Source organism: Tiliqua scincoides, chromosome 1 (assembly GCF_035046505.1).
Source record: "Tiliqua scincoides isolate rTilSci1 chromosome 1, rTilSci1.hap2, whole genome shotgun sequence".
Taxonomy (NCBI): Eukaryota; Metazoa; Chordata; class Lepidosauria; order Squamata; family Scincidae; genus Tiliqua; species Tiliqua scincoides.
This window is the reverse complement of record NC_089821.1, coordinates 178,851,362-178,865,199: the sequence shown is the minus strand read 5'-3', so window position 1 is coordinate 178,865,199 and position 13,838 is coordinate 178,851,362. Positions and strand designations below refer to the sequence as shown.

The 13,838-nt window shown below is 42.2% G+C and overlaps 1 protein-coding gene across 1 annotated transcript in view; it reads left to right on the top strand.

Annotated features, from left to right (window-relative positions):
* The window catches only part of COL12A1 (collagen type XII alpha 1 chain), a 155,495-nt gene that overhangs the window by 99,589 nt on the left and 42,068 nt on the right, over nt 1-13,838 (top strand). The window contains exons 35-44 of the mRNA XM_066612440.1: nt 98-227; nt 1,373-1,515; nt 2,650-2,779; nt 5,299-5,441; nt 6,795-6,924; nt 7,170-7,289; nt 8,214-8,360; nt 8,880-8,996; nt 11,681-11,827; nt 13,086-13,160. Of these exons, the coding sequence (XP_066468537.1) occupies nt 98-227; nt 1,373-1,515; nt 2,650-2,779; nt 5,299-5,441; nt 6,795-6,924; nt 7,170-7,289; nt 8,214-8,360; nt 8,880-8,996; nt 11,681-11,827; nt 13,086-13,160 (1,282 nt within the window). The remainder of the gene's footprint in view (nt 1-97; nt 228-1,372; nt 1,516-2,649; nt 2,780-5,298; nt 5,442-6,794; nt 6,925-7,169; nt 7,290-8,213; nt 8,361-8,879; nt 8,997-11,680; nt 11,828-13,085; nt 13,161-13,838) is intronic.

The window sequence follows — 13,838 nt, the reverse complement described above, 5'->3', positions numbered from 1 at the left end:
CCAGTAGAACACACGTTCTGCCAGTGGGCAGCTTTAGATAAGATTGGGCTGCAATATAGCCAAATTATATTTTTCCTTTACGCTTTAACAAAAACAGGCAACTGTACCAGGGAACACAAATTATGCTATCCTAAGGAACTTGCAACCTGACACGCGATACAAAGTAACCGTGATTCCTGAGTACCCAGAAGGTGATGGAGGACGCATGTCAGATACTGGGAAAACCTGTAAGTAAAATTCCAAGATTATTTATTCTCATAAAATATTGGCACTATTAGTCTCAATTCATTGCAGAGCTACTTGTGTTTAAGCCTCTATTTCAACAGGCTTATGAGCACCTTATTCTGCATTGGTGGCAATTGCATAAATAAATGGATCAAGTTGTACTATCTTTTGTATAGTTCAATGGCAGATTTCCTTACTTTGAACAGGTTTTATAGGTTTATTATTACTGGGAAGAGAGATGGGTATCTGATATTTCCATTTGGAAATTTTTTTGAGGTTTCGGATATAGTGAATGAGCCCTCTCTGCACTGTCTGTCTGCCTTGACTTCCCAAACTCCCAGCAGAACATGTGAGAAATAGTAGTTGGGTATAAGGAAAGCAGTGGTCTTCATTAAAATTCAATTATTATTGTTTTGAACTTATTGCTTTGTGTTCTTTTGGTTGTGCAGTAATTCTTACATTGGAGGAGTGAGACTTACCTCCTGCAGCTGCCCTTTAATTACTCCATTTATGTTCTGAATATGTTTCATCTAAATTTTTGGATTAAAGGATATGCCATGTGGGGCTGGTGTTGGAGACTGATGGATGAGCAGTATTTCTAAATGTCATTTCACAATTTCCCCTTTGCAAGTTGTATTCAGGCACTTTGTTAGCACTAGTTCCATTCATGACATTTCCATGTCCAGTTCCATGCATGAGATTGTCTACAGTGTCGAGACAAGGGTCACTGGCTTCTTCATGGTGAACAGAGTTGTAACAGGGATGCTGATCCTTCTGAGTGATAAAAAGACTTTCACCATGTGTTGGGTTTACATCCTGATGTCATACATGTTTACTAGGAAGTAAGGCCAACTTTATTGAGTGGAACTTGGAAGGAAGTAATTGTGGTCCTGTGTACATGTACTTACATAGGACAACAACAGAAGAGTTTATGAGAGACACCCTTATCATGTAGATGTGTTCTCAGATAATTACACAATAGTGGTATCTTAAACTACAACATACTTGGCCCAGCGGCGTTCTGCTGCTTTTTCCACTTTGCCCTCAAAGCAAATTTTTGTTTGAAGTCACCATTTTGTAGCCATTTTCATCTGCAATTAAGCAGTTATTCTTTGGAACAAATTATCTTGCATTATTCTTCATTCAGTGGTGAGAGGATCGCCTAGAAACGTCCAAGTGTACAATCCAACTCCAAACAGCCTTGATGTCCAATGGGAACCTGCACCGGGGCCAGTACAGCAATATAGAGTTGTGTATGCTCCGTTGCATGGTCGAAGGCCATCAGAATCTGTAAGTAGTTTAACTTTTCCTTCCTCATGTAAATACTTCCACAATTATTTCTGGCAAATGAAAATAAATAAAATTAAATAAAAATATTTTTATGGAAATAACATTAATGGCCCAATCCTATCTAGCTGCTTCTCCACTAGAACTTGCATTGCAGTAGTGAAGCAAACTTTACAGTGTTGCAATTGCTGGTTTGGAATGTCCATAGCTGCATGCTTCTGGCCCACTTTCATGGCAGCAAGGAGATGCCCCCTACCCCAACATCAGTAAGTTGGCAGAATGGAAGGGATGGGGTGTGTTGGAGGTGGGGACGGGACATCAACCAGTTCAAGCGACTTGTGTCGGATGCTGTCCTCTCTGGTGCCTCCCAACATGCCCCTTTTGTCTCCTCAGACATGCACCAGCTATAGAAGTGTTGCAGGTCTGAGGAGACTGTTGATCAAGGGATAAGGGAAAATATTTTCCTTTATCTCTCCCAAGCCTCCCAAATAGTCTCTCCCACCATAGCATGCAGCCCAGCCCCTTTTAGCTTAGCTTCATGCTATGGCAGGGAAAATGATAGGATTGGGTTGTTAAATGTTGGTTTTCATGCCTTTGCTGAAGTCTGGAGAAAAAGTTAGTCAGCTTGCTGTGGAATGCAAACGGATCTGGTCACCGACAGTTAACTTAGCTCATTGCGCTAAATATACAAGCTGTAATATACACTGAACTTGCCACTGTGCCCAGTCTGATTTCCTCTGGTGGTGCTTAGAAAGCACATATACAAAATGTATGTGCATTATAAATATCACGTCACCTCACTTTCAGTGCTAAAGCACACAGAATCTCAATGTTCAGCACACACTCTATAGTGGCTTGAAGATCTAGTATCACAAGACACATGTTCTGTAGCAAGATACATTTCTCACCAACTTCTTTATGACTGCTGTATACACTTAGGTGAAGGCCAGTAAGAAATGATTCTGCATGATAATAACTCTATACAACAACTGTGGTATATGTATGCAGCTTGCTAAATGGATGACCCCTTGCTGTCCAGAAACTCTGTATGTGTGTTAGTGGCTGCCCAAAATGTTTAGTATTAGAAATCAGATTTCTTTTTTTGTCAGTTTGAATTTTGGTATTCCTTTTTCCTAGGTTGTGGTACCAGGCAACACACGCAATCTTTTACTAGAGCGCCTGTCTCCGGACACTCCCTATTCTGTAAATGTTGTTGCCTTGTATGCAGATGGAGAAGGAGACCCCAGTCCTGGACAGGGAAGAACATGTATGAAAATTTATGTTCCTTATAAAACTTTGCTTTGTTACTAGTCTCTGGTTATGTATTATGAACTCCTTCCCATCCTAGCTCTTCCAATACTTCTCAGTCTCTCTGTTTAGCATTTGACAACATGTGAGCAACATTGGGTACAATCCAAACCCTTATGTCAGTGCTTTCCAGCACTGGCATAGCAGTGCCAATGGGTCATGTGCTGCATCCTGCAGTTGGGTGTCACTCACAGAGACCTCCTTAAAGTAAGGGAATGTCTGTCCCCTTACCTTGGAGCTGTATTGCCCTTATGTCAGTGCTGAAAAGCACTGACATAAGGGGTTAGGATTGGGCCCATTGGCTGCTATGTTGTGCTGCTTAGAGTATGTAGGAGATAAGTCCTAGTAGTGACCAAATGGGATCTACCAAATTCTTATTCTTTGTGCATTAAATCCATTCTTTAATGAAAGCTGTAATCCTTAGGTGGGAGACCTTTCCTAGACAAATTATTGGGTACCCATCAACACCCAAGGATATCCTTTATTCTTGACTTTTAAAGGATAAAAGCCAACAAAGGACACTTTCCAACTTCAAGGGATTTTTGAGTTGATAATTCTTTTCTGTTACTGTTTCTCATGGAATACTTTGAAATGTGCATTGTTGCTGCTTGAAAGAAGAGCATTATTTGCAGGGGTAGTCTGTAGTTCTGTTTTATTGTATTCCAGACAGCTTGTCTCATTCAATAGTCCCTTGCGCCGGCCCAGGAGGGTCACAAAAGTTTCATAAGGCATATTTGTGCCTCCTAGGGAGTTGGCAAGGCCGGCATGCAGAGGCTGACACAAGCCTCTGCGCTCATGGAGGCACTGAGCCTTGCGTCAGCCAAGCTGAGCTGACACAAGGATCTGGGGTGGGAGGGAGGCGGGCAGGTGGGGAGCGGGAGGCGGGGCTGAGATCTGGCAGTTATGCCGGATCCCAACCCCCTTTCCTGGGAAGTTTGGAGTGGCTTCAAGCTGTTCTGCTCTCCTCAGACTTGCGCCACCTCAGGAGATGGTGCAAGTACGAGGAGACCCATAGAGGCCAGGGTGGCTTACCCAGAGGTAAGGGAAAAAGTTTCCCCTTACCTCTGGCTGAGCCACTTGAGGCCCCTATTCCGCGCTGGAAACAGCACAAGCCTCTTTGCTTGCCTGTTCTAGCACAGGATAGGGTTGCGCCCTTACTGGATCATCTCTTGGTCTTGAAAGCTTTAGAATTTGAAGGTCATTTTAGCTTTAGAGTTAATTCCAATGACTAATTCCATGTAAACAAGTTCATCACTGTCAATTTCTAGGATTTTTATTATTTGGTCTTCCATACAACTCATTAAACTACCTTTTTATTTTTTCTGTGATGCCTCTAAATGTTGAATTGGCTCCCTAAAGACATTATTGGTACTTTCATTTTAATATAGAACCTGTTCTGATGACTTACCTACTGTCTCCTTTACTCATTCTTGTACACTTTTCTTAAATTCCCCTTGTTCTTCTCTTTGCTTTAGCAGTGCCACTCTACTTGATCCTAATCTTCTTCACTTTTTGATCAAATCGGTCTATTCTGACATAAATAATTTACTCAATTCTTTTTCCAGTCTATCCTATATTTGTTCTATGAGAGCGGATATTCCTCTCGTTATATTAACTTATAGTACGCAATGTCATTCTTACCTTTTTATTTTCAGTCTTCTTTCCTCTTGTAATTTTAACTCCTTATTTACAAATAATGTTTATATTATTTACTTAATTTTGCACAATATTATGATTCCCGTTTCCTTTGTCCTTGCATACCTTTTGTACTTCATAGAACTTTATCATATATAAGGAAAACAGAACCAAGCTGTTTAGAACGTAGCAAGTCAGTCAGTTCACGCTGTGTCCTCAACTGAAAAACAACAGTCAGCCTTAATTGCTGAAGTTTAGCCCCAGTGGCTGGCTCCTTTTCTGTTTACCTACCTCCTGTGTGCTTCTCGTAATCCTCTATTCAGGGGTGGGCAAACTTTCAACTTTAGGGATCCTGGACCTTTAACAATTGTGTAGGTGAATTTCAGCAGCGTTCTGTGAGATGACAAGCTGCACCTGCTGAAATTCCCTCTCGTACACAATTGTTAAAGGTCCAGGATCTCTAAAATTGAAAGTTTGCCCAGCCCTGCTCTATATTTAGCAGCTGCTTGCTAAGGTATTAAAGGAGTGAAGCCAGGATATTGAACTTTGCTTTTGTTATGCTCAGGATTACAGAAACTATTTTTAAAAATCCCATTTTATAAATAAGAATAAATAAAAATACTAATAATGAATACAGATTTCCCATTTTATAAAAACTATATCAACTGAGCACAAATTCTATTTAGGTCAGCTAACAAGGCTCCTTGGGCTTGTTGGGGAGCATTATGTGTGTATATATAAATCCTCCAGCAGCTGCTGATGAATATTGCAGGGAACTGTGGGGAGGGTTACTTTCTGGGCATTCCACTTCATTTTGAACTCTTAAATTATTCCTTGTTTTAGTGCCTCGCAGTGGACCCAGGAACATAAGAGTCTTTGACCCTACTACTAACAGCCTTTCCGTTCAGTGGGACCATGCTGATGGACCTGTGCAGCAGTACAGAATCATATATTCTCCTACTGTTGGAGACCCCATTGATGAATACGTAAGTATTTTCATGATACATTGGAAACATATCATGGTTGGTTCACCACTGTTATACTAGGTTTGGCTTGTGTCCACAGAGGAAATTTGCTTATCTGAGTTTCTGCATACACATTTCCCAGATTAATTACTTCATTACCTGTTTTCTATTTGCATTTTTAAAAGTTAGTTACGTGGATAAGGCTACCTAGTCCATGAACAGACAATAGCTTTTTTGAGACTTGGATGTAGTGTTCTCAGTTTTCTGTAGTGCATATATTCATTTTTTCCGTTCTGCCATGTCTCTGGTCAAGCTAGTTTTTCAAGTGTATAGTGCTATATTTCTAGCTGTATCCTGGAAAAGACAAGACTGAAATCTGACCTACTACAATATATGTAGGCACATTTTAGGGCCTTATCCTATCCTCCCCTTCACTGGTGCAGCCATACAGAAAAGGGGTGCACTGTATCCAGCAGGAGTGATGGATCAGGAAGCTTCAGATAGAAAAGGAGATTTAAATCCCTTAGCCTCCCGCTTTCCAGTGAGTCTCCTTGAACCTGTGCCAGCTCTGTAGCTGGTTCCATAGCTGATGCAAGTCTGAGGAGAGAAGAGAATGGTGAGGCTGCAAAATGAGGAGATAGTATCTTGCATATGCCATTGCCACTGGATCTATCCCCTCCTGCCCCCCACTGCCCTTTGCTTCCTCCCTGCCCCTATCACTACCTTACTTGCTCCAACGTTTGTAGTGAGGTTTGGCAACATCTAGGGAGTGCTGCCACCTCTTGTGGCAATGCTCCCAAAATTGCAACCGATGGAACAAAAGGTTGTTTTGTTTGGTGTCTAATACCAAAACAGCTCCATCTTAACCACCGCTGGTGCAGCGGGTCTGCATGGCCCACTCTATATCCATCACTGGAAAGGAGCAGACTGGAGATCTCCTTGAGGTAAGGGAACATTTGTTCCCTTACCAGCCTGTGCAATGGGATCTGTGCCAGCTAAATTGCTGGCACACATCTAAGGTCATATTGGGCTTTCATGACCGCAAGGGAGAATAGGATACAATGCCAATTCTGCCTCCCTCTGCCCTCCCCTGCCTCATTACACCTCCTTCCCATTCTTACTCTCTTACTTCCCATCCTATACTATCAAGTATAGTATCTGGGATGGTGCAGGCCTTCCAGCCAGCATTGCCTTCTCATTGGGTGCCACAAACACGCTCTACGGCACATTTACAGCACCCTAGGCCAGCACAGTGGCCTTTATGCTGGTGTAAGAGAAGATTAGGATTGCGCAGTAAATTGTATGATTCATTAATTACTACAGTGTTGAGCAATTTACAATATTACAGTATTTTCTGTACCTCTTACGATCTAGACAACAGTACCTGGCAGAAGAAATAATGTATTGCTGCAGCCTTTGCAGTCAGATACACCCTATAAAATTACAGTTGTGGCAGTTTATGAAGATGGAGATGGTGGGCAATTGACAGGAAATGGAAAAACAGGTACATTTGGCATAATATTACACACATTACTCCTCTTCTTTGTTTTTGCAATACTAAAAAAAATTCTGTTAAATTCTGTTTTTGCTATTAAATATTGCATTAACTTTGAAAAATCCACTTTTTGAGAATATGATATGTTTCCCTTAGAAGTAAGATGATCTGGATGGGAAAGCATAACAATATTCAAATATTTAACAATAACATTCTATGTCCTAAAATCGTATTCTTAACCATTTTATTTTCAGTGGGGCTGCTTTCTCCTCAGAATATGCACATTTCAGATGAATGGTATACACGGTTCAGAGTTTCCTGGGATCCTGCACCATCTCCTGTTCTGGGATACAAAATTGTATATAAGCCTGTAGGTAAGGAAAAATAACACCTGCCTCTTCTAAAGGACACAATAGCTTTGAATTAATAAGTTTAAGAGCTGACCTGGTCATAATCTGTTGAAGTGAAAACTGAAAGCAAGTTCACAAAAGTGTGAATGCCATCCTTTGCATGGGATGGCAGGGAGAAAACTTATGGTCCAATGCTATCTAGGGCTGCGCTGCCTGTGAAGACAGCGGAATCCTACTGTTGCAAAATGGCTGTGGGCACCGCTGGTGACCATTTTAGGAGGGCTACCACAAGTGGTGGCAGTACTGGAGGCCTGCTTCCACAGTCAGCTGCCTCTGGCAGGGCAGGTAAGCCATCAGCTGGGGTGGACAGAATGAAGTGGGGATGGGGAGGAACAGGGGAATATCTGGGTGGGGAAGGGGCAGGTGGAAGGTGATACAGGAAAGGTAGGGACAGTTAGTGATGGTACTTGCATATGTTACTTTCCTTGGACTTGTGCCAGCAAAAGAGCGGAGGAGTCCACTGGACTGCTCCCTTTCTAGATGCAGCATGCGCTGTACTATTGTGGCTGCATTGGCAGGGGTGGGATTTAGTTAGGATTGGGCTGCTTGTGTGAACTGGCTTTACACAGGATATCCTGCAGCCATATCTATTATTCCTGTTTGTATCGACCGCTAGCTCTGAGCTGAGACCATTTTGTGTGTGTGTGTGTGTGTGTGTGTGTGTGTGTGTGAGAGAGAGAGAGTATATCTATCCATTCCCTCCTTGGCTGTGCCCATATGCATGTATGTATATGGTACTGAGTGCAGGTAGTGAGTTTCAAGAGTTATTTTCCAAAATTTATTATGGTGGCCCAAAGGTCTCACTCCATATGAAACAGCTTCTTGTAGTTCTTTCAATTCTACAGAATTAAAAAAATTTCTTACTTTGTTCTTTTTTTAAAATATCAGGTACTGATGAACCCATGGAGGTGTTTGTTGGTGAGGTGACTTCATACACGTTGCATAACCTGTCTCCTAGTACCACCTATGATGTAAATGTTTATGCCCAGTATGATGGTGGACTCAGTGCTCCACTGGTAGATCAAGGCACTACATGTAAGTTGAAGTCTTTTTACTATATACTCTGAGTAACCTATTTTCATATGAGAAATCATCTAGACTAGTAGATGTGAGAAATATGGCCTAATCCTAGCTTCATGGTATGCCGTTAGCCTCTCTGCTGATCTATAGTGCATTGCCTCCAGTGCAAAGGCTGGGAGGCCACGCACCACTAGCAGTGCCATGCAGACAGGCCACCAGTGAGTTTTTGCTGGTGAAGAGGCTGAAAGGGGGGATCAGGGGGGATTACAAGTAGGCATTCATAAGATTGCACTGTAAGTCGTGCTACTGGTGTAACTGTGTCCACCATTCGTCAGAATGGACATGAATCTGAACCTGGTAACTTAAAATGGGGAGAAAGTGTATCTGAATGTTTTCTCTCCGTGTGGCAATAGGAAAAGCTCAAAACCACTATTTTATGGATCAGTGCTGGCCTTTTTATTATTTTTTTTGTAAGTTTACAGTTTTTATCACTTTCCCATGTAATTAATGTGACTTTTATTTTTCTCTCTGTAGTGTACTTGAATGTCACTGATCTAACAAGTTACAATGTGGGATGGGACACGTTCTGCATCAGATGGGCGGCTCATCGATCAGCCACTTCTTACAGACTGAAGCTAAATCCAGCTGATGGTAAATATATTGAATCATCTACTAACATTTCTTAGAGCAGTGTTCTTCGACCTGGGGGTCACAACCCCGCCCCCAAGTGTCATGATGCCTCATATAGGAGCTGGTAGAGCGGGACTGAACCTAATGATGGCCAGCAAGGTGTAAGGCCTGTTGGGGCACTCCCTGGCCACCATAGCTGCTGAGGAGGCTGGCTGCATGCTGCTGAAACTCCTGATGCAGGGTGACAAATATCTTTCTTTCAAAGTTAAGCAATTATCATTTTTTCAGCTGTTAATGATTAAACTTGTTCTGGTGTGGTGGTGCAGCACAGGCCTTTCCTGTAAAAAAAAAAAGTGAAAGCTCAGTAACCTGGAGGTTTGGCGGTAATGTGATGATGTTATCACATCACCACCAAAATTCTGGATTGCTGTGTGGGTCGCCAATCTCATCTTTTTTTTTAATTTTGGGTTCTTGACCTGAAAAGGGTTTGAAGGACCAGTGTTGCAGAGGATTCAATAGGTGCAAATTCAGTGGGTGCCACACCTGTTATGAGGACTAACATGCGGGGTTGATGTCTCCAAATTTGACATTATGCATGGCCTCTTTTTTCAGTGTGCTATCTTCAAAACCCTACTGTCATGGCTGGAACTTTACATGTATATTCGTTACTTACTTTTCTAGATGGGAAGGAGTGGGGAAGAAATTAGAATCTGCAGAATAAAAATAAACACTTCCCTCAGTTGTATTAATTCTGTTTCAGTGCTTTGAGAAAGTTTTGTGTTCCACTTTGTTCCTCATGTCAACATATTTTGCCTAAAATTGCTTTTATTTTTTAAAAAGTCTGTTCCTCATGCTAGTGTCCCATAGTGAAGAGGCACAGTTACCATTTTTCTGTTATTGCATAGATGCTGCCACTTAAATATAGGATATGAATAAATAATTTTGTAACATAGTTACTTCCATAACATCTCTGCTATCAGGTAGGAAAGTGCTTTTATTTCCGTTTCTTTCCTTTTGGATAAATGAGGTACATATGGGCATTAAGAAACTCTACAGTAAGATCAAAGGAAGGACTGGAGTTTTAAAATCTCTTGAACTACAACCAAGCTTGTGTTGTCTGCTAAGCAATACTTTCCTTGTGTTGTTATGGAGATCAGCTGTTCCCCACCTTCCCATTTCACACCCTGGCACTGCTGTGCCCCAACTTGCAGACCAGATGCTTCCAAATCTCTTCCAAGAGTTCTGGAAGTAAGGAAGAGCATGTGGCTTGACAATAGCTTGTCATGTTCCTCATCTCTAAGAGATGCACCGCAGACACTCGCCTATAAGTTGACTCCACAGATAAGTCGAGGGCAGGTTTTGAGCCAACAACCATGGAATTTTCTATGACCTTCGGATAAGTTGGGGGTTAAACTTAGGGAGGTGTCTGACTATAGTTTTGTCTGATTTTACCCGAGGCCAGATCCTGAAAAATAACCTACCGCTAATTGTTACCTAAGAACTGTAGTCTCTAATTTATTATAAACACAGTAAAAGATCATAAGATACATTTTTATTCTTTTTAAATTCTGGTCTTCACCACCTTTTTGTAAACACTATCACAGTAACTGCACTGTAAACTACATACCAGTAGAACAGTGGTTCCCAACCTGGTATTCATGTACTCCCAGGGACACTCAATAGGACCTTTAGGGGTACTTGAAAAAGAATGGCATAATGCAGGTCATGCTCCAGAATGCCTTGTAAGACAGGAATGCCTTGCAAGGACCAGCAAGGCAGGAAGGGAGGTAGCTAGTTGGTTGTGAAAGCCCCACCAATAGCTAGTCTTTGGTCATCAATTCATGTATGAACCAGTGATTGAAAACCATCACAGTAAAAAAGCTGAAACATAATATGGAAAGTGATCAATCACCCAGAATTTCTCAGCACACTTCTGGTGCAAAACAGTGCAAAGGCAGAGTCTTCTGCTCTTCAAACAGATGAAAAGAGAAAACACTGTAATAAATACATGAAGTCTGGGCTTTCATATGGGGGAGATGAGGGCTTATGTTATTAATTACAAACATTTTGCTAATAGGAAGGGTACAATTTATGGAAATGGGCTGCCAAGGGGTATGCAAGTGAAAAAGTTTGAACCATGAATCAAATCCACCTTTAAGGTGTCTGGTGTGTTAAGCCAGAAGCTCTACATACAACATACAACTTATCACACATAACTGAGAGTGTGCAATTCAATTCACAGCAGAGAGATGAGATATTTGCAGCTCTTTTTATTCAGAAGTGGACCCACTGCTTTCCATGGGTGTTATTCTGAAGCAATGGTGCACTGAATTGTAGCCTGGGAAGGAGGGTCCCATCCTAGTGTTTCAAAAAACAGACCTGCTTTGCAAGCATTTGCCAAGCAGAACCAGGCTGCAGCAGATTAAAAGGTTAACTTTGGCTGGAATTTCCCTGTTGCTGAAGAAACCATCTCTGCCCTGCCTGCCTGCTGCTTAAGAATCTTGGTGCTGCCTGCCCCTTGAGAAACAAAACTGTTCAGAGTTGAAAGGCTCTGCCCTCTGATTGACCCGGAGATCAGTCGAAGTGAGAATTGGAGCTTGATTACTTGGCAGAAATTTCACGTACTATACGTGAATATCTAAGGTACTTTAGTTTTCCATGTAAGGTTCTACATTTTTAACATTTTTCTCGTTACCTGTGAACAGGATCCCGAGGGCAAGAAATTACAGTGCGTGGAACAGAAACCAGCCACTGTTTCACTGGCCTTTCACCAGACACCGTATATAATGCTACTGTCTTTGTTCAGACTCCAAACCTTGAAGGGCCTCCAGTGTCGATAAGGGAAAGGACATGTAAGTAGCTACTATTATTACCACCACCACTACTACTAATATTTTTTAAAGTTCTTGGAACAAATGTGTTTAAAACATGTGTTTGATTGTTTTGTGAATTTTACCAAACAATCCTAACGGCCCTTGAGCCAGCGTGGCCGTCTCAGCACTGCCTCAGAGTGTAGCAAACATGCCATAAGGCACATTAGTGACAACTTGTGAGCCGGCTGTGCTGGCGCAAGTGCCTGCACTGGCCTGCTAGTGCTGCATCCTGGAGCAGTGCCGGCCAGCACAGGTAAGGTTGTGGCAGGTGTTGCGGTGGGGGGGGGGGTGAGAGAGGATGGTGGGAGGGCATTCTGGAGGCGGGGAGGGTGGAACAGGGCGGAACCAGCAGAGCAGGCCTCTACCATATCCTAACCCCCTCCTGGCCCGCCTAGTGTTACACCGGGCTTCCTGGATTTGCACCAGCTAAATAGCTAGCACAGATCCAAGAAGCCTAATAGGGACAACTGCGGCTTTACACAAAGCAGTCAGGAAATATATCCCCTTACCCTGAGGAGACTTCTGGTTGTCTCCTGTGTTGCATTGGATGCAGCATAGGCTCTGTGTCCCTGCTGCATCAGCACAATTTAGAATTGGGCTAAACTATGATATTAGGTCTGCCTCGTGTAGGATTTCCTGCATAAACTGAAGAACACCTACATTTCAATGAGTCATATTAGGAGAATCTCAGAATGCATATAGATCTCAGTTACCTCACTCTTCTTCCTAGGCATAATAGTTCAAAATCTTTCATGTGAAAGATTGTAGCTTAATACTTCCTCCTGTGAGTGAAAGGATTTGGTGTGCATAGTGTCTTATAGTCTGCAATTCCTTCTGCTATTGCAGACTAGTGTATCTAACTTCAGGTCTGCACAATTTGTGACCCAGTGACACCTAAAAAGCAGTCTTCCAACCATATACTACAGCCTGAAGTTGTTTGTATTCACCCCTCCCTACAATCCCAGGCAGGATTATTGGAGTCTTACAAATACAGCAGGCTAATTACAAATGATTTTCAAACAGTGCCTTTTTTTCCTCTGAAAGTGTATGAAACATCCAGATAATATGAGAATGTGTTCTTACAGATGCAGATCTTGGCACAGCTCCAAAACCCTGGTCAGCTGAATGAACATCTGTTATCAATTACAGTGCTGTGCAAGAACATATTTATAGTTACAGCTCAAAAGGTTAAGAATATTTAATATGTAAAACATTTTAATGAGTCTTTTTATTTTAGTGATCAAGCCAACAGAAGCCCCAACTGAACCACCAACTCCTCCTCCACCTCCAACAATTCCACCTGCTCGAGATGGTATGTGTTCGTTGGATGTTTTCTGCCATGATTATGAAAACTTTGAAACTACTGGTTACTAAGGGCTCTTCACTTGGTCTGACTCCTTTTGCATTACAGTGAACCCTTGATTTAATGGACTATTTGGAAAAGTGGTGTCTGTTCACACTGAGTGTTTGTTAAATCCAAATTGATTAAAGTCAATGGAGATATGAGTGAACAAAATGTGTATGATTAATTTTTGATGAAGCAAGAAATGTTCATTTTCCCCAAAGTCTGTTAAATCAAGACCTGTCAACCTGAGGGATTGCTTTCAGGCACCTCTCATTTTATGTGGGGGTTTTTTGGGGGGAAAGCAGCACATATCTCAGAAATGTTTTTACCATCAGAAAGTACAGGTGGGGTCTCCTTATCTGCGGGTTCGGCATCCATGGATTTGGCTTAGCATGGGTGCTGGTCCTATGCTGGAGACCCTCACCAGATCTCCCAGACGTGACAGGAAGCATCTTCTGGTCGCATCCAAGAGGCTTTCTGAGGGCCATGAGGGCCCACCCTCTCCAAGCCTCAGAACACCTCACCTTCTGGGAGAAGTGTTGGAAAGTGTTTTCACAAAAAATTTAAGTGCCTTTCCAATACCTCCAGGAGGTGTTCTGAGGCCCGTAGAATTGAACTGAACTGGATTCCAAAATGTGTATGACA